This window comes from Sturnus vulgaris, chromosome 3, assembly GCF_052056855.1.
Source record: "Sturnus vulgaris isolate bStuVul1 chromosome 3, bStuVul1.hap1, whole genome shotgun sequence".
In the NCBI taxonomy this organism is placed as follows: domain Eukaryota; kingdom Metazoa; phylum Chordata; class Aves; order Passeriformes; family Sturnidae; genus Sturnus; species Sturnus vulgaris.
This window is the reverse complement of record NC_142245.1, coordinates 38,609,831-38,630,068: the sequence shown is the minus strand read 5'-3', so window position 1 is coordinate 38,630,068 and position 20,238 is coordinate 38,609,831. Positions and strand designations below refer to the sequence as shown.

The window sequence follows — 20,238 nt, the reverse complement described above, 5'->3', positions numbered from 1 at the left end:
GCTTGTCACCCTGAAAATGCTTTATGTAAAATGTGTAAGAATTCCTTGGAGCAGCAACTACAACTTAAAAGCCTCTTTTCCCACCCATCTCACTTGTTGGAAGTCACAAGCAGTGCCCCCTTCCCCTTCGCTGACTGGTGAAGAGGATGGGAGTGTGGAGTAAGCACTGTGGTTGGGATGTGCTAGGAATGGGAGGCAATGGATTCCAATCCCTGTCACTGGCAGAGAATGTTGGATCAGCCTCCCCTGTGCTCCTGTGCAAAGTGAGCAAATGGCAGTGGGTGGGACGAGGTGCGACACCATTGCAAATGCTGCTGCCTGGCAGTTTGTTCAAGAGGACACTTACTCTGCCTTTGGAAGAAATGCTGGCATAGTCTATTTGGTGCTGGATTGTGGAACTATGGCCTAATGGTGCACTGAAGCCTAGCTACTGCAAAATTGTTTGAAATTCTCATCTTTCCTTCAGCATTTTCCTCTTCATGCAGTTTCTCCACTCAGCAGATTGGTGGGTTGGGTGCCATTTCAAAGTGCTCCATGCCTTGTGTACACTCCCCAGGGAGCCTCACACCATTCAGGGTGTCTGGAGTTTAACCTCAGGGCCGACTGCTTTACTGCTTGGCATTACAGCATTTGTGATGGTTTTGGATTTAGCCTTTTATAATTTAGCTGAATGACACTACACCCCTCACCCTGCACCCTAAGCCTAATAAAATCTTACCATTAGTAACCTAGGTCATGTCCTTTCTTTATCAAGAATTGAAAGAAAGAACCTGTAATGGAAAAAAAGCTATGATGCTACCAAGAATAGACAACAAGAACTACTTTCTTTTCATTTTTTTCTCCTTTTCTTGCTGTCTTACTCCCCATTTATCTTGCCTCTGCTTCTAGCCACAAGGAAAGGTTAATAAGCAGGCTGCTCTGAGTCATCTCTTGAATGCAGTGATAATCCAAAGGATTTATCTGTAATACTGGAGCTGTTAGAAGTCTAGAGCAGCAGCCTGCTGCCAGAATGAGCAGCAGCATTAGGTGTGAGCTCCCAGGCTGCTAAAGCCCAGCACAGAACACCTTGAGGGTCTATGGGCTGGTGCAGCTTGCAGCCCTCTGCTGGCTCTGCAGCACCTCTGTGCTCAGCAGCAGCCCAGTTCTCATTGCATGTGTGCTGTGACCAATCCCGGAGTGCCTGCAATTGCCTGGGATTTGCCCTGCAGTGGATGACCCTTGGTAGAGGCTGCTGCCTGACCACACTCAGGCACCTCTTGCTGATGAGCAGGGAATGAGAAAGATGATGTCACTTATGAGCAGATAGCCACTGTGAAGCTGTGGAGGGAAGATAATCCATGGGAGTGGAGGAAAGCTCAGCCATTAGTCAAACCAAACAAAACACAGAGCTGCTTTATCCTGGTCACTTAAAACTGGATGTGTCATTATGTGCTAAAAAAACCACAGTTACCTTAGCATGTTATGGTCTGTTTCTGTTTTACAGTATTCCTTTGAAACCTGTTATTGCTGGTGGGGAGTAATTGGTCTCTTTCTGTGGAAGCAGGAAAAAACCTCATCCCAAGTTGTCATAGTGGCTTTCATAGCCAACAGCTGAGTTTCTGTAGCAAGGCCATTCTCCCCTAACTGTGTCCTGTATCCTAAGGGGGATCTCTGTCACAAACGTTCTGGATGTGGTGCAGCCATCTATTGACAGAGAGGCAAGCAGTATTTTATTCTGCAGTTTGTCTCCAGCTTTAGGCAAGGGCTCCAAAGTGACTCCTGCAGTGGCTGGGACACAGTGGAGCATGGACACAAACACAGCTTGGAGGTTGTGGCTCTTGGTGGCAGCAAAGGGAGGACTGTGTTTGCTGTCTTTACAGTGGGGAGTGGTAATTGGTACCTAGTGGCTTAACAGTGTAAGAGGAAGATTTTTCTGCAGACTGGAGGGATTTATCAGATGACAAAATCAGCTTTTCACATTGCTCCTAGGAGGCCTTTTCTCGCTGTTTGTAACTGAAGCACACTGAAGGGTAGTGGTTTGGTTTTTTCCAAGAGTTTGGCACTTTGACAGCTCACCTGATATTCCAGAATCAGGAACTTTACTGCAGTCCCTAGTAGCCCATTGTAGTAGATGGCTGATTTTAAGGGTAGGTTTCAGTACCTGATACAGGTGCAGATAGGCACAAAATAAACCTTTTGTGATAGAACAGAGCAACTAGCAGGTCCTTTTACCTGGTACCCTCTGCATTGTTTCTAGATTGTCATTTGTCCTTTGAATATTTCTGCTTATTGTGCTCTCCAGTAAAACACTGACTGGCTCGTAAGTAACTGGCTGTTCAGGTGGAAAGAGCTGTTAAAAAAATGCTCCACTCGAGCTGGAGTGGTAGGACAGTAATCCCTCAGACCCTGACTCTGAGATCTAAGGATGAATAACCAGTGTATGTACAGCTCTGCTTGGTTCAGCTCAAACTCCTTCAGCCCTAAATAAATGACATTTATTTATACTTTGGATGCTGTCCCCTTATACTCCCAACAGTCATCACACTGTGCTCGCACCTTACTGCTCATCTGGGACTGGGAACCCTTTGTGACACGACTTGAATACTAGTGCAAGGCAGTCACTGCTCTAGAGGATAAACGCTCAAATAGTTTGAGGGACAAAAGCGTTTTGAAAACCAGCTTTAGTTTCACAGGACACATGGCAGGAGGTTTAGGTACTTAGCTCACAACAGCTATCTAAAACTTGGTGCTGATATTTTGGTGCTGAAGCAGCAAGCATGTCTGTCAAATGTCAGTATCTGTATTTGACAGCAGCTTCTTTTTCTTCCTCCTCCTTACCCAGTCTCATTTGGCTTCAAAGAACCAAATGTTGGGTTGTCTTTCATGTTTTGATAACTTGTGTTAAGGAGGACACCCACCCTTTGTGCTCTAGAAGTAATTTATTGTAAAGCTGTCAACAGCATTTAAAAGGGGAATGTGTGCAAAAGATGAGAGGGTTTTTAAAGGGAGCAGCAGCTATTTCATGTTTAATGCTAAAAACACGGTGGCATCTGGGCTGATGGCACAGGGCCAGCAGCTACGTTATCAGTTCTAGGAGAGAGAAGTGTTCCATCTGAACTGAGTGCAAGTAGTGATGAGCCAGCTCGGATTCCGAGGGAGCTGCTGTGTGTGTGCTGTGCACTGTGTGTGTGGGATCACACTGCAGATGTCACTGGGGACGTCACAGTGTCCAGGAGCAGAGCATGACCTGGGCAGCAAGGCTGGCGATGCCTGCAGGCTGAGATGAATGGAAGGTGAAGAGGGGACAAGTCAGCAGGGCTGTTTTAAGTTTTACAACAGGATACAAACCATGTGCAGGATCGTGCCTGTGTTGATTCTGCCTTTTGGTGGAGCTGCCAGATAGTTTGGCCTTTCAGCCTGGTGCCTAGAAATAGGGGGACTTGGGGTGGGTTGTTTGCTTTGTTTGTGTGAGTCTGTTGCTTGTTTCTTCTCCTTCATAGTATGTAGGATAGGCCCTCAATGGAAATGTCTGCCATTCATACGGTCTTTAGTTGTACAAATCTTAATTTCAGGGCATAACCTATGTAACTCAAGTGCAAACTCTGTGTGGGAAATTTTTACGCCTCTGCCTGCTGTGCTGCTTATAGCACTTCCTTTGTGTAAAGGCAGGGTAACAGATGAGAAAAAATCCTGAGCTGTAAGAGAAAAGGTGGAAGTCCTTTGAGGTAAGGTTTTACTAAGGGATGAGATACTACATTTGGAGGTGGTAGTTTTCTTGGAGTTAAAATGTGTTCCAAGAAAGAGATTACACTATTGGTTCTCTTGGTTGTATCAGCTCAGCCCTCCTTGAGTCCCTGACACTCCAGCAGGCAAAGCAGGTCCTCAGCAACCTCCTGAATCTTTTGGAAGATGCAGGAGCTCAGTTACTTCAGTTTGCTGTGGAGTAGTGCAGGGATGCTTCAGCCAACAGCTTCTCTCATGCACTTCTCAGGGTGGTCTTAAGCCCTCACAGCTATAAAGTTAGGCACTGCTGATTAGTTTCTGTTTGATCTCCCTTTCTCCTCTTTCTTGAAGTAAAAACCCTGAAGTTCTCCTTACTACAGTTGTATGTAAAACAAGAAGTGAGTAAATCCTTAAATGGGATGGTATTGCTCAGGTCTGCACGGGGGCTCCAGGAGAGCTGTGGCGAGGGGCAGTGCAGGGACAGAACAGTGAGGCAGCCCAGCCTTACCCCACTTGGCTTCTACATGGTTGGCAAACATGAGTAGTCCTCTTCTCTTTGCACCCCACCCTCCCCAGGGTGCTGAGGGCTACAGGGTGAAATGGGGACAGAAAGCAGTGGCAGCTTCTGCCAGGGAGCAAAGGATGAAAAAAAGACATCTGAACTGCTAACTAGTTTTTTTGTGTCCAGGCATTCTTGGAACTGGATGAAATCCCCAGTACGATGTGTGTCTGCTGTAACAGCTGCTCTTATTTTTGCTCTGTGTCCATCTCCAGATGCTGTTTCTATCCCTTGTGGTTAAATCTTAATGATTTCATGCTTACTATGATGTTATGATCCCAGACTGCAGGCTAGATGTTGGATCTTTCTCTTGTGTTCCTCAGCTCATGGCCAGTTAAATGTCAGAGATGGTTTTCTTTCTTTCTCATGTCTCTGAGTGAAGCCCTTTGTCTGTCTCGGTGGTGTGTGTTTCTATTCATGGGCTGACAGTGGAGTGTTAAGTGACAGTGAGTGCCCTCAGAGCCAGCTCCCTTTCTGGACTGTTTACTGCACAGCTGTGCTTGTGAGAGGGCCCTGCTTTCCTGGCATCCACAAGACCTGAGGGCAGCCCCATGGGCAGACCAGCTTCCCAGTGTCCAGCCATACTGTCACATCACATGTGACTCACTCCTGGTATCCAGTTACCACTTGCACTCTAAAAAATGTAAATTTTTTTACACAGCAGGAGTCTGTAGTGATGGCTCTTTGTGGCTGATGCTGTTGTGCCAAGTAGCAGCTGGTAAAGCACAGGGCAGCACTGTTTGCCAGCTGACAGCCCCCTCCCCTTCCAGTCCACAAGGGGTGCCAGGTAGTGGGATGAAACCTCGGATTCTCTTGGTGATCTCGGGCACTGACTTAGCCATAAAGAGTCCTTTAGCTTGTGAGAATTTGTCCAGAGAAGTAAAGAGTGATGGGAATGAGATATTTACTGGGAATGAGACCTCACCTTACTGGGCCTTCTCACCATCAGTCAGAAAGACATTGGGATTTGGAGGCTTAGGGGAGGTTTGTGGCTTTCTTGGTTTTTTTTGTTTGGGTTGGGTTCCTTTTTTTGGAAAGCATTCTGAGCAGAAGGAAGATGTTTGTGACTTCCTAATAGGTTTAGGCCTGAAAGAAGCATGGCAGTTGTGAATGTGTAAAGTAGCTGAGCAAAGCTTGAGGAATAATAAATTTTGGGCAATGGAGCCCCTTTACAAAGAAATCCAAAGTGTGAGGGAAGGAGTTTAGGTTAAATTACATTCAACTTAAGTCACTTTAAGTGGTACACATAAACAAATAAAATAATCCTTGCATATGGTAAATTATTACCAGTGAATCATTTATAAAAATCTTTCAAATAAACCTGCAATAGACTTTTTCATGGGCTGTCATTAACAAATACCACAACTTACATTTTTTTTCATTTATCAAGATCTGAAGTTCCCTTGTGCTTGCTTGCACTCTTCCAGACGAGGGGCTGTTGAAAGCCAGCAGGATTCCCTTCCCCTGGCACACAGGACTGTGCATGCCTGTGCCTCTCACACCCATCCTGGTTCCTTGTAGCCTCTTCCCTGCTGCTGGGAGGGGACGTGTCCAGCCTCAGGCTCTTCCTTCATGAGATGCTATAGGCAAATAAGTTGATGTGGAGGTGTGGGAGCATCAAATGCAGGTTTCATCCAAGGTCTCTTACGTGATGCTACACCAGCACATGCCTTTCCTCACGCAGCCTTAACTGTGTTTGTTTTGCAGCTTCTGTTGGTGTCAGATGGATGATCGGGGTTACAGAAATTAACAAGGGCTCCACCTATGGCAACAATGACAACAAGCAACAAAAAGGCAACAAGAAACAAAAGTAGCACCTTCAGAGACTGCTTCAATCCAAAGGGAACAAATGCAACTGCTGAAAACTCTTAAGTGCGTATCATGGTCTTTCAAGTGAGATCAGAGGATGAGTAATTGCCAGGCATATCTGAATTTGTGCTCCTGTTGTTTTTCTCTGGGATTTGGGCTGGATGACGTGCTGGAAAGATGCACTCCTTCATATACTCTCAACAACAGGTTTGCACATGTGTGGTTGGTTTGTTTTCCTATGAAGTGTCTTAAGTTTTTGAAGAAAAAAAATTCCAGCGTGCTTGTGTGAAGAGACTCTACTGGAAACTAACCAGAGGTGCAGGGTTTAATGTCAGAAGACTGGTACAAGATGATTAAACTTGATAGTTGTGTAGATCACACAGTTTAACAACCATAATCTGTCAGTGTTTAAATACAGCACAGCAGGATGCTGTGCTTGGTTATAGCAGTATTGGACTGAAGTAGCTCTGCTGAACTGGCAGAACTACTGTAGAGTTTTTGTACATCTAGAACTTATTCACACCGTGTGCACTACATGGCCCTTCAAAACTTCAGCCAGACCCCCTGGAGCTGGCAGCAGCATAACCTGGATCAGAATTTGGCCCTGTGGCCTGAGCAGAGCTAAGTTACCCACTGCCCTCTCCTTCCCCAGGCCATACATCCGAGGGATAGCTCAAACCTGCAGTTCTTCAGAGTAAATGTCACTTTTAGTTTGGAAAAACGGAGGTAGTAAAATTCCTTTTGGCTTTAAATGCTACTTAAAATTCCATGCCCTTCTAACAGTTGTGGAAAGAAAATAACTGGGCATGGTGTAGTGAAATAATGCAAAGTGTGCATTAAAATGTATGCCCCACACCCATACTGTTGTGATCCTAATTAATCTGCTTGTCTGCCTTTTCTGATAAATTAGTTTACTTGGTGCCTCATTACAGTCAGCCTGAAGTAATAGTAAATTATTTTCTTCTGGAGAGGAGGGGGAACTAGGAGAGAGACCTAGGACAGTGGGTATGGCTGATATTTTTATATCTGTCTTGATTTCACACTCTTCTGAATTAAATAAAACTAGACTTAAGCTCTGAGGAAAGTGGGTTGCTCTGATATCCCTGGTACTGATTTCAGGACAGCCGCCTCCTGTTTTTAAACTTCCAGAGTTAAGGATCTGCAAGTTACTAGAAATAACTTGTTTAAAGTAGGAGAAAAAAAAAGGAAAGGGGGGAACATTACCTAACAGCAAGTATGATTGGAAAAAAAATCCCAATTTTTTACAGTACAGATCCTAACCACTGAGCAGTGGAGGTTGTGATTGACACTTTCAAAGACAGTCCATTTTCACTCAGCACAGGACTAAACCATGGTAGTCTCTAGTGAAGAAAGTGAGTAGTCTTACTCTAGCAGCTGGTATAAAAACATTACTCTTTTCATATAATAAAACTGAGACCAGAAGAAACTAATACAACACTATGAATCATTCCATGAAATATGTATTTGCTGTTCAGTACATCAGATAATCTAAAAACTCACCTTTTTAATATGCAGCACCTAAAAAGCAGGTTAAGGAGTGCTTTTAGCATGGAGCAATAAGTGAAGTTTAGGGATAGTGGAGGCAGTAAAATTTACAACATGAAGGAAGGAATAGGCCACGTGAAGTGTGAGACTGCTTTGGGGGGCTTTTTGCCTCACACATCTTGTGTACACATGCATTCCTTATGCTCTCAGGTCGTTCAGTGTCATGAACAGAGGGGGTTCATGGGCTCAGATGTAGTTTTTAGAGCCCGAGTAGAAAATACTGTAATATTTACAATGCTTTTTAATAAAGAACATGCCCTGCACTGTGTTTTCTGTAACACTCTTAACAGTGAAAAACTGAGTATTGCATCCTGTAGTAGTGATCAGGCACATCAACAAGCCAAACCTGAAGACACTGTACACAAGAGCTGGAAAATGGGTGGGAGGTGAGAAAGGAAAAGTTCTGCAGGGTAACATTTTACTGTAAACATCAGCAGGCAGACCCAGGGACCTTTTCTTGGGGTGGTAGGTGAGTATTTCTGAGCAGCAAATCCGTACTCCTGGAGTGACAGAGGCTGTTCTGCCTCCTAAGAGCCACAGATTTAACATAGCGTAACAAAGACATTTGGCATTCCTTATGAATTTTAGTCCTTTCCCCTCCAACTGGGTGCAGTGCCCTTCTCCCAGAGGAAAGCACCAAACAAGCAAACACTTCTGAAAGAGTGCAGAGATGATTTCATACCCATTTCCCTGGGACCAACCCTTAGACCAGGCTGAGGGCCAAACATGCCACTCCTGGATCCCTCCTCCTAAGCACTCATGCAAGTCCTGGCACACCACTGAGGCCCTTCCAGCACTCACTGACAAACAGAGAAAGCTTAATGGTCCTTGCCAAAGTTAAACTTATCCAGTTCACTGTATTAAAAGAAATAGAAGTGTTTGCCCCTCATCCCCACAAGCACCTGTATGTTCCACAACTGCCTTAACAAAATTAGTCTTAATGTTTGTTTATACAAAAATAAAAGTATAAAAAGCTAATATGCAGTGAATGAGTTTTCTTTTGGTTGGCAAGAACAAACTGGTAACAGTTTGTCACCTCTATCCTCACTTCTAAAAGCTGTCCACAGTTCCTGTTTGTGTTCAAGGGCACCTGAAATAAGGCAAGCGAGGACATAACTCACTCAAATACTTCTGTTACACTGCAAAGTGAAGCACAAAGCAAGCTGGGGGTACATTTTTACTTCTTTCATTGTCCTTTACTGAGGATGACAACATACTTCCTCTCCTATCACACAGCTGAAAACAGAGCACTGAAAAGACGGTAAAGTCTTTGTTTAAATTCAGCATTATATTTTTGAGAGCCTAAATACATGCACAGCTGATATGCACAGCAAGGCTCATACTATTCTAGATAGAAATGTCAGATTTTGTGGTACTTTTTGACAGCTCACGCCATACCTGTGACTAAGCAAGGATTTGTGGATCAAGATGAGACAAGACACTAGATTATAAAACCAAATATTAAAAGCAAATTTTAAGTTACCTATTTTAAGTCTAAGGCTGTAACAGGAATATGTAAACTTGCACTAATGTTTACAAGTAACAGTTTTAAGTCACCTGTTTGTAATAGTAAGTTAAAAAAAATCAATTAGATCATGCATTGCAGGCTTCCAGTTGTTAACCACTTCTGATCTCCCTTTTCTGAGACTGATGATAACTGAGGTGTGATGGGGAAATGAAAGCCATGGATCAGAAGTCAGTTTTCGAAAGGTTAACGCTAGGTTCTTAGTTTTGCCAAACAGAGCACAAGAATCGGCTTGTACAGTTCTCTCCTAGAAGACAAAAATGCCATGCAGAGGACTCCCTGTTCACACTGCATGCATTCAAAAAGGAAATTATCCCTGAGATGAAAGGCAGTGTCAGGAATTTCCCATCACCCTCTTCTCTCAGAAGGCGATGAAAGGGAGAACCTTACTTCTCTTACCTCTTGTGTAAGAAGGATCTCACACTACTTACCTTAAAACTTGACAAAACACTGACTATTGCAGTATTAGAGCAGCTTATTCCAGTTAGGTCAGCTTAGCAGTCCAAATGTTGCAAAAAAGTTTAAAATGTGACATAGGCCTACATTTATTTCTGGAAGAAAAACCCTTCACCAATATCTCCTAAAATAAACCATTTATTGAGAAAAAACTTTTTTTTTTTTTAATTTCGTTAATCAGCCTTGTGCATAACAAATCCGAAGCTTGCCAAAAACAAATAAACAAAAACCCCAGTAAAAGTTCACAGTCAGTGCACTCAAACAGATTAAAAAACAAGGTCCATAACGCCTGATAACACTATAGCATTTTTCTGAACCTAGGGAGTTCAAAAATACTACATATTAACAATACAAGTTTTCTCAATCAAATGAGAAACAGGAGAAGGAACAAATAGGGTATGGTCCATATACAGTAGTAATGGCACTTTCACTGAAACATGCAGCTTCTTCCAACTTGCGGACACGTCACGTGAGCAACATGTGCCGAGTAAAATGTACAGGAGCAGCAGAGGAAGTGACACTGTCACTTGTGCAGTCTTCGTTAAGGTCAACTTTTATACTGTTCGTCAACACAGTCTTTATGTAAATATTACATACAGTAGTGATCCAAATCTTGTCAGAAAAGAAAAGGCCAGAGATTGAATAACTTCATTCTTCGTCTGTGCAAACCTGTGAAGGTAGCAAAAGGCAATTACTTCAGCCACGTCCCTCCTGCAGCAAGATGATAATGGATCAATTTCTTTAGCACCTTCACATCTTTGAAGTTTTTTCTCTCCCTTGTTCCACAGTAATGCATTATGAGTGTTTATATGGGAGTACTGACATTCCCACTGTCACCATGCATTCTTTAGGTGCTTAAAGCAGTGTCCACCCTCTGATGGATGGGATCTGCTACAGCTGCACTGCTGAGAGATGGGTGATGATCCCAAATACACTGCTACTGAACCAGAACACCTAAGTGATCAACTTTGTGCTGGAAAATTAGAATTCAATAACCTACTGCACTCCTTCAAAAAAGAAGGTACTAATGCAGCTCAATTTGGAGCTGTGAATGTTTGCCTTTTCTTAAGGAAAGCATCACACCACAGTTCATGCAAGAACTGCAGACTTACAGCAGCTGCCAGAGAAGACATTCAGTATAACCTTAACCTTAAGTATGAACTTAAAAGCAGCCCTTTGCACAGCAGAATGGGAGAGTTCTCAAGCATGTGCAGGTTTCACTCTTTAGGGAGGGGGCTGTGAATTTGTACTTCAAGTTTTTGCTTCAGAGCCCTTCAGATTCAGTTAGCTACCACTGAGTTGGAGCCTGACTTGTCTTTTTAACATAAAGATAACACATTTCAAAACAGCAGTGAAAGTTTATTGCATGGTGCATACCACATCCTATAGTCACATGCTTGCTGAAAAAAAAGGTGTTTCTGGAAAGTTGCCAACCCATGTTTCCTGGACAGCATCAACCTGCTGCCAGCCCCTCACCATGGTACCGGCCCCTGTGGCATCACTGAGAACAAAAGCTGTTCCCCATTCCCGTCTGCAGGTTTTGTAGCCAAAGTCATCAGACAAACCTTGACAAAAGGATGATCGAGAAGCTGGCTGGCCGTCCACCTCATCTTTGGGTCACTTTCCAGGCAGTGGCAAAGGAAGTCTTTTCCTTCTGGGCTCACTTTGTCAGGAATAGGAGGTTTATGACCCATCCCCACTTTATACATGATCTGGAAGTTGTGCTCATATTCATGCCAAGGCCTCTGCAACAGGTAACAGCATTGCTAAGCGCAAGCTTTAGTGAGTAACTTCCTACCCACTAGAGCATGTATTTCTGTGCTCTAGGACATGAAAAACCATCCCAGTCTTTGTAGACTTAAGTGTGACAAATTGCTGAGAGCAGGACCAGAATTTGCAGAAAAACTGCTGAGAACAGTTTGCATTTCATAAGCACATGAAACATCCCTACCTTGCCCGTGACCATCTCTATGACAACACAGCCCAGGCTCCAGATGTCTGCTGCACGTCCATGCCCTTCTCCTTTAGCTCTGGTGATTACTTCTGGAGCCATGTATGCTTGGAAACAACATATATGATGCCATCAGTTCATACAGTAGAAGGAACAGTATACGTCAAGTGACTGACTGGGTAAAACAAATGCTTTTTAAAATACTCAGTGAATTACTACTCAGGTTTCCTTGCTAAGTTGCCATTTGCTGGTTTCTCGGTCTTTGACATGTTTTCAGCACAACTCTCAGTTTGAAAAGTGATATTGAAAATACTGTTACATGCTTTCAGTTACTGCCATTTTCTGAAAATCGATTAAGCAGCTGTTTAGTGAAGACTACTGTTTCAGTAAGGCTGCAGAGAAAAATACAACCCCAGAAAACATATGCTTCAGCACCTCTGTAGTTACAGACAAACACAATTTTAACTCTCACATTGTATCATTGACTGATTGTTTTGACTTCTGGATGTAAAGCATAAAACTAGCTTAGGTAAAATCAAGTTTCCCTGAAACACATGGTTTTACTCCAGACTTCTGGCAGAGGTATCTTCTTTTATGGTAACTAGACAAGTACCTGCCTAGCACAAGCTTCCTTACCTGCAGTCCCCAAGGTACTGTTCACTTCTCCAGGCATTGTCTGGGTATTGTTCTTCAACTTCACTGAGCAGCCAAAATCTCCTAGTTTAATCAGTCCAGAGGAGGTAAGAAAGATGTTGGCTCCTAGGAAACACAAGGAAACACAGACACATTTGTTTAAACCAGAGCTGAATTGAGGAATGAGGGCTTCTCAATATAGCCTTGGAAGTTGCAGTGGATAATAGCCGAATTCACACTTAGATCTTTACCTGTGAATTAAGTGTGGAATATGACAGCATTAAAGATATTCTGGTGGGTTTGTGCTAACATGAAGTGTACTGGAAGTTGACAAATGTTCAAACAAAAAAAAAACAAAACGAAAAAGCAGTATGGCAGGCAAATTAAATAGCTTTCCATACAAGCTCATTACAAGAAACGACTCCTCCAGGAATTCCCAGTGCTTCTCCTTGTGAGCATTAAATTCAGAGGAAACTGCTTCCTGACAGAGGCCATTGCTGAGTCACTCCCACCAGTATCTCTTCAGTTCTGAGTCAAGACAGAAGATATCATACTTGTCCATAAAAACAGTGTGTCCAGCAGGACGTGGAAAGGATCATCCCCATGTATTCTGCTCTGGTGAGGCTGCACCTCAAGTTCTGTGTCCAGTTCAGAGCCCCTCACTACAAGAAAGACATTGAGGTGCTGGAGCACGTCCAGAGAAGGGCAACAGAGCTGGTAAAGGGTCTGGAGCACAAGTCCTATAAGGAGTGGCTGACGGAGCTGGGAGTGTTTAGCCTGGGAGAGTTTAGCAATGAGGAGTGAACTCATTGCTCTCTACAACTGCCTGAAAGGAGGCTGTAGCCACATGGGGCCAGCCTCTTCTACCAGGCAACCAGGGACAGGATAAGAGCAAATGGCCTCAAGCTGCACCAGAGGAGGTTCAAGTTGGACATCAGGAGGAATTTCTTCACTGAAAGAGTGGTCAGGCATTTTAGGAAATAGGCTGCCCGGGGAGGTGGTGGAGTCATCGTCCCTGGAAGTGTTCAAGATACAACTGAGCACGGCACTCAGTGGTGATTTGTCCAAGGTTGGACTCAATCTTGGAGGTCTTTTCCAACCTTAATGACCCTATGGTCACAGTTGACTTGCAAAACAGAGTTCAGAGCATTTTATTATGTACACTACCAAATGCCTACTCCTGTTGCACTTTACTTCCAGAATAATTTTTGGAGGAGGACTACCATTACAATAACTTGCTATACTGGCAGCTTACACTAGAACAAACTTCCCTAGCATAGTTAAAAATCTCCAAGGGGTATCTGCAAGTGGCTTCAAGTCAGTTGCTCTACACAATACAAAATAAACCAAGTGGTTTTGACAACCTGTGGTTTTCTTTCATTCAACATCCTGCCAAAATATTCACTTTGACAGCAACAGAAAACAGGTAGAGCAGAAGGAGTTCCTTATGTCAGGCCACATTCTGGACTCTGCAAGTATCACAATGAAAGCACAAGTAGGTTTCAAGTATCACCTGGCAGAAATACAGCTTCAGCTGTGATCTTTCTTGAGGAAAGATGGATAGTATGCACAAAACAAGCTGCTCACCTACTCTACGAGTAGGCAGACGTTGGGAATTTCACTACAAATCACCTCTTCCCATGTCACACAAAAGATTCATTCAAAAATGGCTCATCTCAATAGAACCTTACAAATTTTCTCACTTTTGTTCCACCTTGAGCAGTGCAGAAAATCTTGGCTGCTCCTCCTTTGTATTAGTCTTAGTTAATATTTTTTTCCCATTCACTTGGTTGGACATCCCCAAGATACTCATAAAGAACAAAAAGCTCAAGTCAAAAAAAGGCAGTGCAGGTCAATGATGCCAAAACCCTGACTATTTCTCAAAGGACTCTCAGACTACGCTGATGATAGTTGATAACTAGTCCAAGAGGTGTTACACAGAATTGCAATTAATGGTTGAGCAAAATTATTAACAGAATTAAATTCCAACCTTTAGTTACTGTAGACTTTTACAAGTCCTAAAAGGGACTAACAGGTAGGGAATACAACTCGTCTCCACGTTGTGTGCAATAGGTTTCCACTTCTGGCATTCAGATGCTTGCACATCCTCCAGAATTCTTACACTGGATTCTGCAGTTTGCCATCAGTGAGGCCTATGTTCAGAGTCACCCTGCAATCACAGGTGTGTGTAATGAAGTTGGTTAGACCTTCCCTCAGCTTCCTGAAGGATATAGAAAGACTGAAAGCAGTACCAGAAGGCTGCTTGATGGGACACCAAGTATGGGCAATGCATCAGGAGAGTGACAGCTTCTTCCTTTGAACTGTCAATTGCTTTTCCAATGTTTTCAAGCAGTTGCTTGTCAGACAGAAAGTAGGTGCACTTTGCCTAAACAAAGAGCTTAGGAAAAACAGTCCTCACTAGAAAACACTTTTTCAAGGATGTTCTGGAAACCTGTGTTTCCACTCCTCAAGACAGCAACATGAAAATTTCACAGGAGGCTACAAAGTGTTTCCAACTACTACAGTGGATGGAGCCTAGCAGTGCTTAAGTGCAACAATCTCTCTTCGGAGGGAATTTAGGCTACTGGAATAGTTTAGTTTAATACAGTTCAAAACCTTTTTCCAAGGCCTTTCAAACTAGACTTTGTCCCTTTGAATAAAAAGTAATGATAATTTAGCCTAAGTATTACCATGAAAGCTCCTGTGAGCCCTTTTCCTGAAAGCACTTGGAACTGTCAAATGGAATAAAGCACTGAACCAAAGTTTCAGCAAGAAGACAGACAGCACTTGAAGACTCATGCTGCACTTTGTCAGCTTCCACTGATGTGGTATCACTGGAGCTTGTTTTGTAAACTGCTTGTTCAGAAACCAAGACCAGAAGAGACTTTAAAAAGGGTAAATGAAACCTGCACAGAATCCAGCTGGACTCGTGTAAGAAGAGCAAGACAAAAGGTCAGTACTTTGAAGATGCCTGATGATTTTTTACCTTTGACAATTAACAATCCTGGGAATGTCACAAAATTCCTACGTATCTGCATGGTTAATAGGCAAAATAAAACCAAAGACCATGAGTAGAACAGCAGAAAGAGACCACCCCCATCTGTTCCTTCTCTCCCCCTTCACCTGCACTGTCTGAAGCACCATCACTGGATGCACGTGGCAGAGGCAGAAGGTTGCCCAGTTGTGCAGATCCCTCCTGCTGTTACACCACAGGTCTTCCTGGACACATCGTGAAGAGCCAGTGTCAAAAGCCACACCCCTCCAGAGCAGCCAAAATCTAAAGCATTTAAACTGAAGTTTCATGCCCTCTACCTCTGCCAAATGAGCCACATAGTAAAAACAGTGGAAACTGCACTAGCATGATAGTCTAAAGGTTTTGGTGGAAATCCTGTGAGTCCATGGAGCAGTACAAAGAGCCCCACTAAAGGCTGTGCTGTAATTCCAGAAACAAGCAGGCCAAATGCTACCCTTGGATGAGAAAATCAGCTTTCATATACTCTTTTTCTCCTCTGTTAGAGAGCATGACACATGCCCACAGTCTCCTGTTGCAGTTTTCCAGCTCTTGCTGAATGACATTCCTTCCTTTGTGCTCATCAGGAAGACAGGATAGCAGATGTTTTGAGCTAACACCAAGGTTACAAGAAGACAATAATACAGTAGCAGTTTGGAGAATTTTTGGTATAGAGCGTCTCATTCACAGGTTTCTGATTTACTAAAGCTGCAAATACAATCCTTTCATTTTCTGTATTCATCCAAGCACTGTTCAGGAACATGCCCTTGTCTCCTGAAGAAAATCCACTAGGCACGGCCTCATTAATTCCTCTCAAGTCAGCATTTCTGAAACCACATCTTGAGTGCTGTGTCTTGTTTTTAGGATCTCCAGCAAAAAAGAGACAACAACACGCTGGAGCAAACCCAGGACAGTGGTGTCAAGATGTTCAGAGGGCTGGTGCACCCAATGTACAAGGAAAGGCTGCAAGATGGGATTGCTCAGCTTGAAGAAGGGATGTCCAGGGGAGTGTGTGTGCAGGGGATTTATTGCTGCTTTCAGCTGTGTAATGGGAGGATAGCAAGACTGCAGAATCAGACTTTTCCCTCTTTTCTCTCAAAGACACACTGTGAAATGGTCATGCAGCAATAGACACAACAGCAACCTTTGCAGATTCCAGGGAGCTATCAGGAAAAAGCTTTTCACAGTGGGGATAGGTCAGTCATTGGAACAGGGCCTCTCCATCCCTGGACATACACGTCCTCAACAAGGTCCTGAGCAATCTGATCTAATTTGATATTGAATCTGATACTAAGGCTGGGCCTGTTTAGGACAGAGGGTTCAGAGATGTCCACAGGTTCCCTGCAGCATTAAACATTCCATCATTCTGCATCACTGAACAGAACAGCTTCCTTATAAAAAGTGAAATTAATTCCTAAGCAAGGAAACTGGGCTTAGCCACAGGAGTTAAAATTCAATACCTAGAATAGAGATTAAAAGAGTATCACAAGAGACTACTTCCTGCTACAGACCAGCATCACCTGCTTTCCACAATGATGCACACTAAGCAAAAGCAGTCCAGCCAAATGTAACAACCAGCCAACACAACCCTCCATCTGCCCTCACCGCCACAGGTTGAAAAATGGTTTTGGCAGCTGCATCTTGCTTTGTCTTTTACCCACACAGAGCTGGATGCCATAATAGCATCTGAAAGACAACGATGGCACAAGGGGACACTACTAACCAAAAGTCTATCTTTGAGCACAAGGTACCTGCAGACACCAAGTACAGGTATCTAGCAGGATACAGATAAACAATCATTATAAGAATTGCTTATCTGCTGCTAAAAGAAATAGATCCACAGTGATGTTTAGCAAACTGGCCATGAGAGATCTTGTATGATCTGACAGTGAGATTTTCATAGGAAAGTAGCTTTAACAGTCTGAATGTCATTCTTCCCTATCAGAAAAATAAGAGTACCAGTCTACACAAGAGATAAAATTAAAATTAGAGCGTTCTTTACTGCTGTTAGCCTGAAAACTTGTGGATGCAATGTTAGCATAAAAGAAGTCAATGAGCAAAAGACTTCCTTCCAATGCATCAGGTAACCTTTATAAAAATACCCTCTGTGGTCTGTCTTTATATTCTGCCATGGAGTTTCAGGAATGTCTATACACAGATGTGCCTGCAGTGACCCTCTATTACTCTCAAGAAACACTCCAACATTTGACGTAAGGAACCTGTTGTGACAGAAATGCTCTCAGGTATCACAACATTGCAGTTCTGTTAAACAGTTTTTCTCACTCCATGCGTTTCCCTGAAGAGCAGAAGATCTATTTGGAAACATATCCAGATATCATCAATGACATTGAGCAGCACAAAAGAAATCCCTGTCAGCCAGCCTTGGATTTTGACCACAACGAGCTTCCAGGAGAGCATAATCCAGCTAAGCAGAACCTGGACAAGGAATGATCAAGAAAAGGGCAAGGAGGGAACTGTGAAAAGCACAAAGGGAAATCCACAACTGGAGAGAAACCTTTGGTGAGGAAGGAGAACCAGAAAAGGTAAGATTGCTGGGGAATGGGAGTGAGGGAAAGTGTTTTCTAGAAAAAAAAAGCCAAAACTAACTCAAGAGTGGCCTACCTGGGTGGAAGGCCTCTGGATCGTAGATAGTTCTTTTCCCAAATGAGAAGCACGAGGCCAAAGGACCAAGAGCAACTGGGAACCTCCTACACTGCTGCGGTGATTCAAAACCCTGTGAGCAAGAGGGACATAGAAACCCAGCATCGTTGGGTTGCACTGCCTTGTCACAAAATGAGCATTCACAGGGCATATTGTGTGCATTGCTTCCCCTACCTTCGCCTAAGTTTCCTGCCATCGGTGAGCCAAATATGCCAGACTAACAAAACCAAGATAACCAGACATGGAGGATGTTGTTGGAAGGCGCAGAAAAAAGAAAAATGAACCTGAAATGAGGACTGACACTGGGTATCTTAAATGCCAAGCCCAACCCCCCTTTGGTTACTGTAGTTTCTAGTCTGCTAATTACGTACAGAAGTGCTGACAGCCAGGCACAAGAAGATAAATGTATGGAGAAAAAACACTAGATAAAGGGATATCCTAAAATCACTTAAGTTCTTTTAACAACAGTTTTGTTACTAAGTTTATTCAGCCATTCATCTGAAATTCCAAAACTCTTTGGGAAAATGGAATCACAAGGAAAAGTTCTGATGCACAACTCTAGCACTGTACACTGCCTGTCAGCTCCAGAAAACATCACTTATTTGCACAGACAAGAAGGAAAACAACATTACATAACTCAGTACATTAGTACTAAAAATGCAAGAACTAATAACTGAGTTTAGATAAATCCCCAATAATCTTAACAACCTCTAAAAAACTATATAAATCATGGGCAAAATTTATGAGTTTGAAATGACAATTGAGAATGGTTTTTACAATCTAGGCTTAAAAGAAAAGACATGAAACTAGCCAATAACTTGTAAACTGAAAAGTTAGTGAAACGCTTTATACAAATAATGGCTGCATATATAACGCACACTAAATATGCAAATACATCCTCCCATCCCATCCCCCCACTCTCATCTACCACACTGAAACAACATTACCTTTTTGGTTAACATTACCTTTAATGTCTCGATGAACAATACCATGTTCATGTAGCACATTGATAGCAGTCGTGATCTGCTTTGAGTACAGCCTAATGACATGCTCCTGAAGGCCCAGTTTTGACACCTCCTCCAGAGTGCCCTCATCGCAGTACTCCATGAAGATGTACATTTCTTCCTGTTTTGGGAACCAAATCAGATTTCATTTGGTATAATTTTTATATTTTCAACACTGAATTAAGATAAAGTTTTCCTTACATCCTTCATTGTTCGTGAAATAAATAATGAAAGTACCACTTACCAAGAAATATCGAGTAAATCATCTCTTCAGAACTCTATTCTCTCTAGCATGCTGCAACCTAACATACTCTATTGCACAGCTATGGTAACTCTCTGCTATATGCCTATCTGCATCACTTGTACATAATTTATACTATTCAGTGGTATAAAAATACAGTAATAAAATTTGGCATCAACCAAAAGACACTCTGGAAACCTTGCAGGTGTTACACAGAAATATATAGAGATTCTTTCCTTATTTAGAGAAGAGGGGGGGAAAAAGGGCACAAAATGATGTCTTGGACTTGCTTTTCGTCCCTTCTCTCTGTCTCAGTTTCTGCAGTAATCATGAGTTGATTGCTTGGAATGGGCAAGCTTTTTGTTCTTTGCTGTGGCTTGAACAAGCATGCCAACTCTAACTCACTTTAAGGAAAAATAAGGTTTCTGCTCCCACTCTGTCTCCAAGCCCAGCTGATTTCAGACAGACTGAATTAATATAAAAAGATGGCAAGGACACCAAGCTCTTAGAAACTAGTCTGAGAAACCAATGACCCAGTGGCACAGACACGCAAATGTGTGTCTCCAAACACAGAACTGCAGAAAGCAGCCTATGTTCCCTTCTAAACCAGCAATGGGTCACTGAAACAATTTATTTCATATTGAGCAAATCAGTCAAATCCAAGCAGCACTTGCCAGCAAGACACTAGGAGTTGAGACTCAAAAGTGGGAAGAGCATGTGGAAAGCAAAGAGTAATAAAAAGTTGGGTATCTCAGCACACAACTCTGGAATCCAACTCCACAGAAAAATACATTTCATTAGTTCTGCTGCTCAAGCAAGAAAACTTGCTTCTCCCTTCTGAAGAGATGCTAGCCAAATTCCAATACTTGTCTGGCATCAAGATTTAAATACCAGAACAAGATTTTTCCAGGAATCAACACGCCACAATAAAAGTCCAGCCTTTGCTGCTAACAGGGACGGGTTTTAGCCCGTCTAGTCTTTATCTACATACAGAAGTTACCATACCATATATGACACAACTTGCTTTTAGACCAGTTCAACAGAGTAGCATCATAGAATAGCTCCAGCATTAGTCACTCTATTCACTTATTTTAAGCCTTCTCTGTTTGTGTACTAGTTCC

The 20,238-nt window shown here is 42.9% G+C and overlaps 2 protein-coding genes across 5 annotated transcripts in view; one reads left to right on the top strand and one right to left on the bottom strand.

Annotated features, from left to right (window-relative positions):
* Positions 1 to 8,614, top strand: part of AGPAT4 (1-acylglycerol-3-phosphate O-acyltransferase 4) — a 74,093-nt gene extending 65,479 nt beyond the window's left edge. For all 4 annotated transcript variants that reach the window (XM_088161408.1, XM_088161407.1, XM_088161410.1 and 1 more), the window contains one exon: positions 5,969 to 8,614. In XM_088161408.1, the coding sequence (XP_088017534.1) occupies positions 5,969 to 6,075 (107 nt within the window). In that variant the 3' untranslated portion in view covers positions 6,076 to 8,614. The remainder of the gene's footprint in view (positions 1 to 5,968) is intronic.
* MAP3K4 (mitogen-activated protein kinase kinase kinase 4) overlaps positions 8,106 to 20,238 on the bottom strand; it is a 65,880-nt gene continuing 53,747 nt past the window's right edge. Inside the window, exons 23-27 of the mRNA XM_014876009.2 lie at positions 18,838 to 18,997; positions 12,205 to 12,327; positions 11,569 to 11,675; positions 11,183 to 11,362; positions 8,106 to 10,286 (exon numbers count right to left, since the gene is read on the bottom strand). Of these exons, the coding sequence (XP_014731495.2) occupies positions 10,266 to 10,286; positions 11,183 to 11,362; positions 11,569 to 11,675; positions 12,205 to 12,327; positions 18,838 to 18,997 (591 nt within the window). The 3' untranslated portion in view covers positions 8,106 to 10,265. The remainder of the gene's footprint in view (positions 10,287 to 11,182; positions 11,363 to 11,568; positions 11,676 to 12,204; positions 12,328 to 18,837; positions 18,998 to 20,238) is intronic.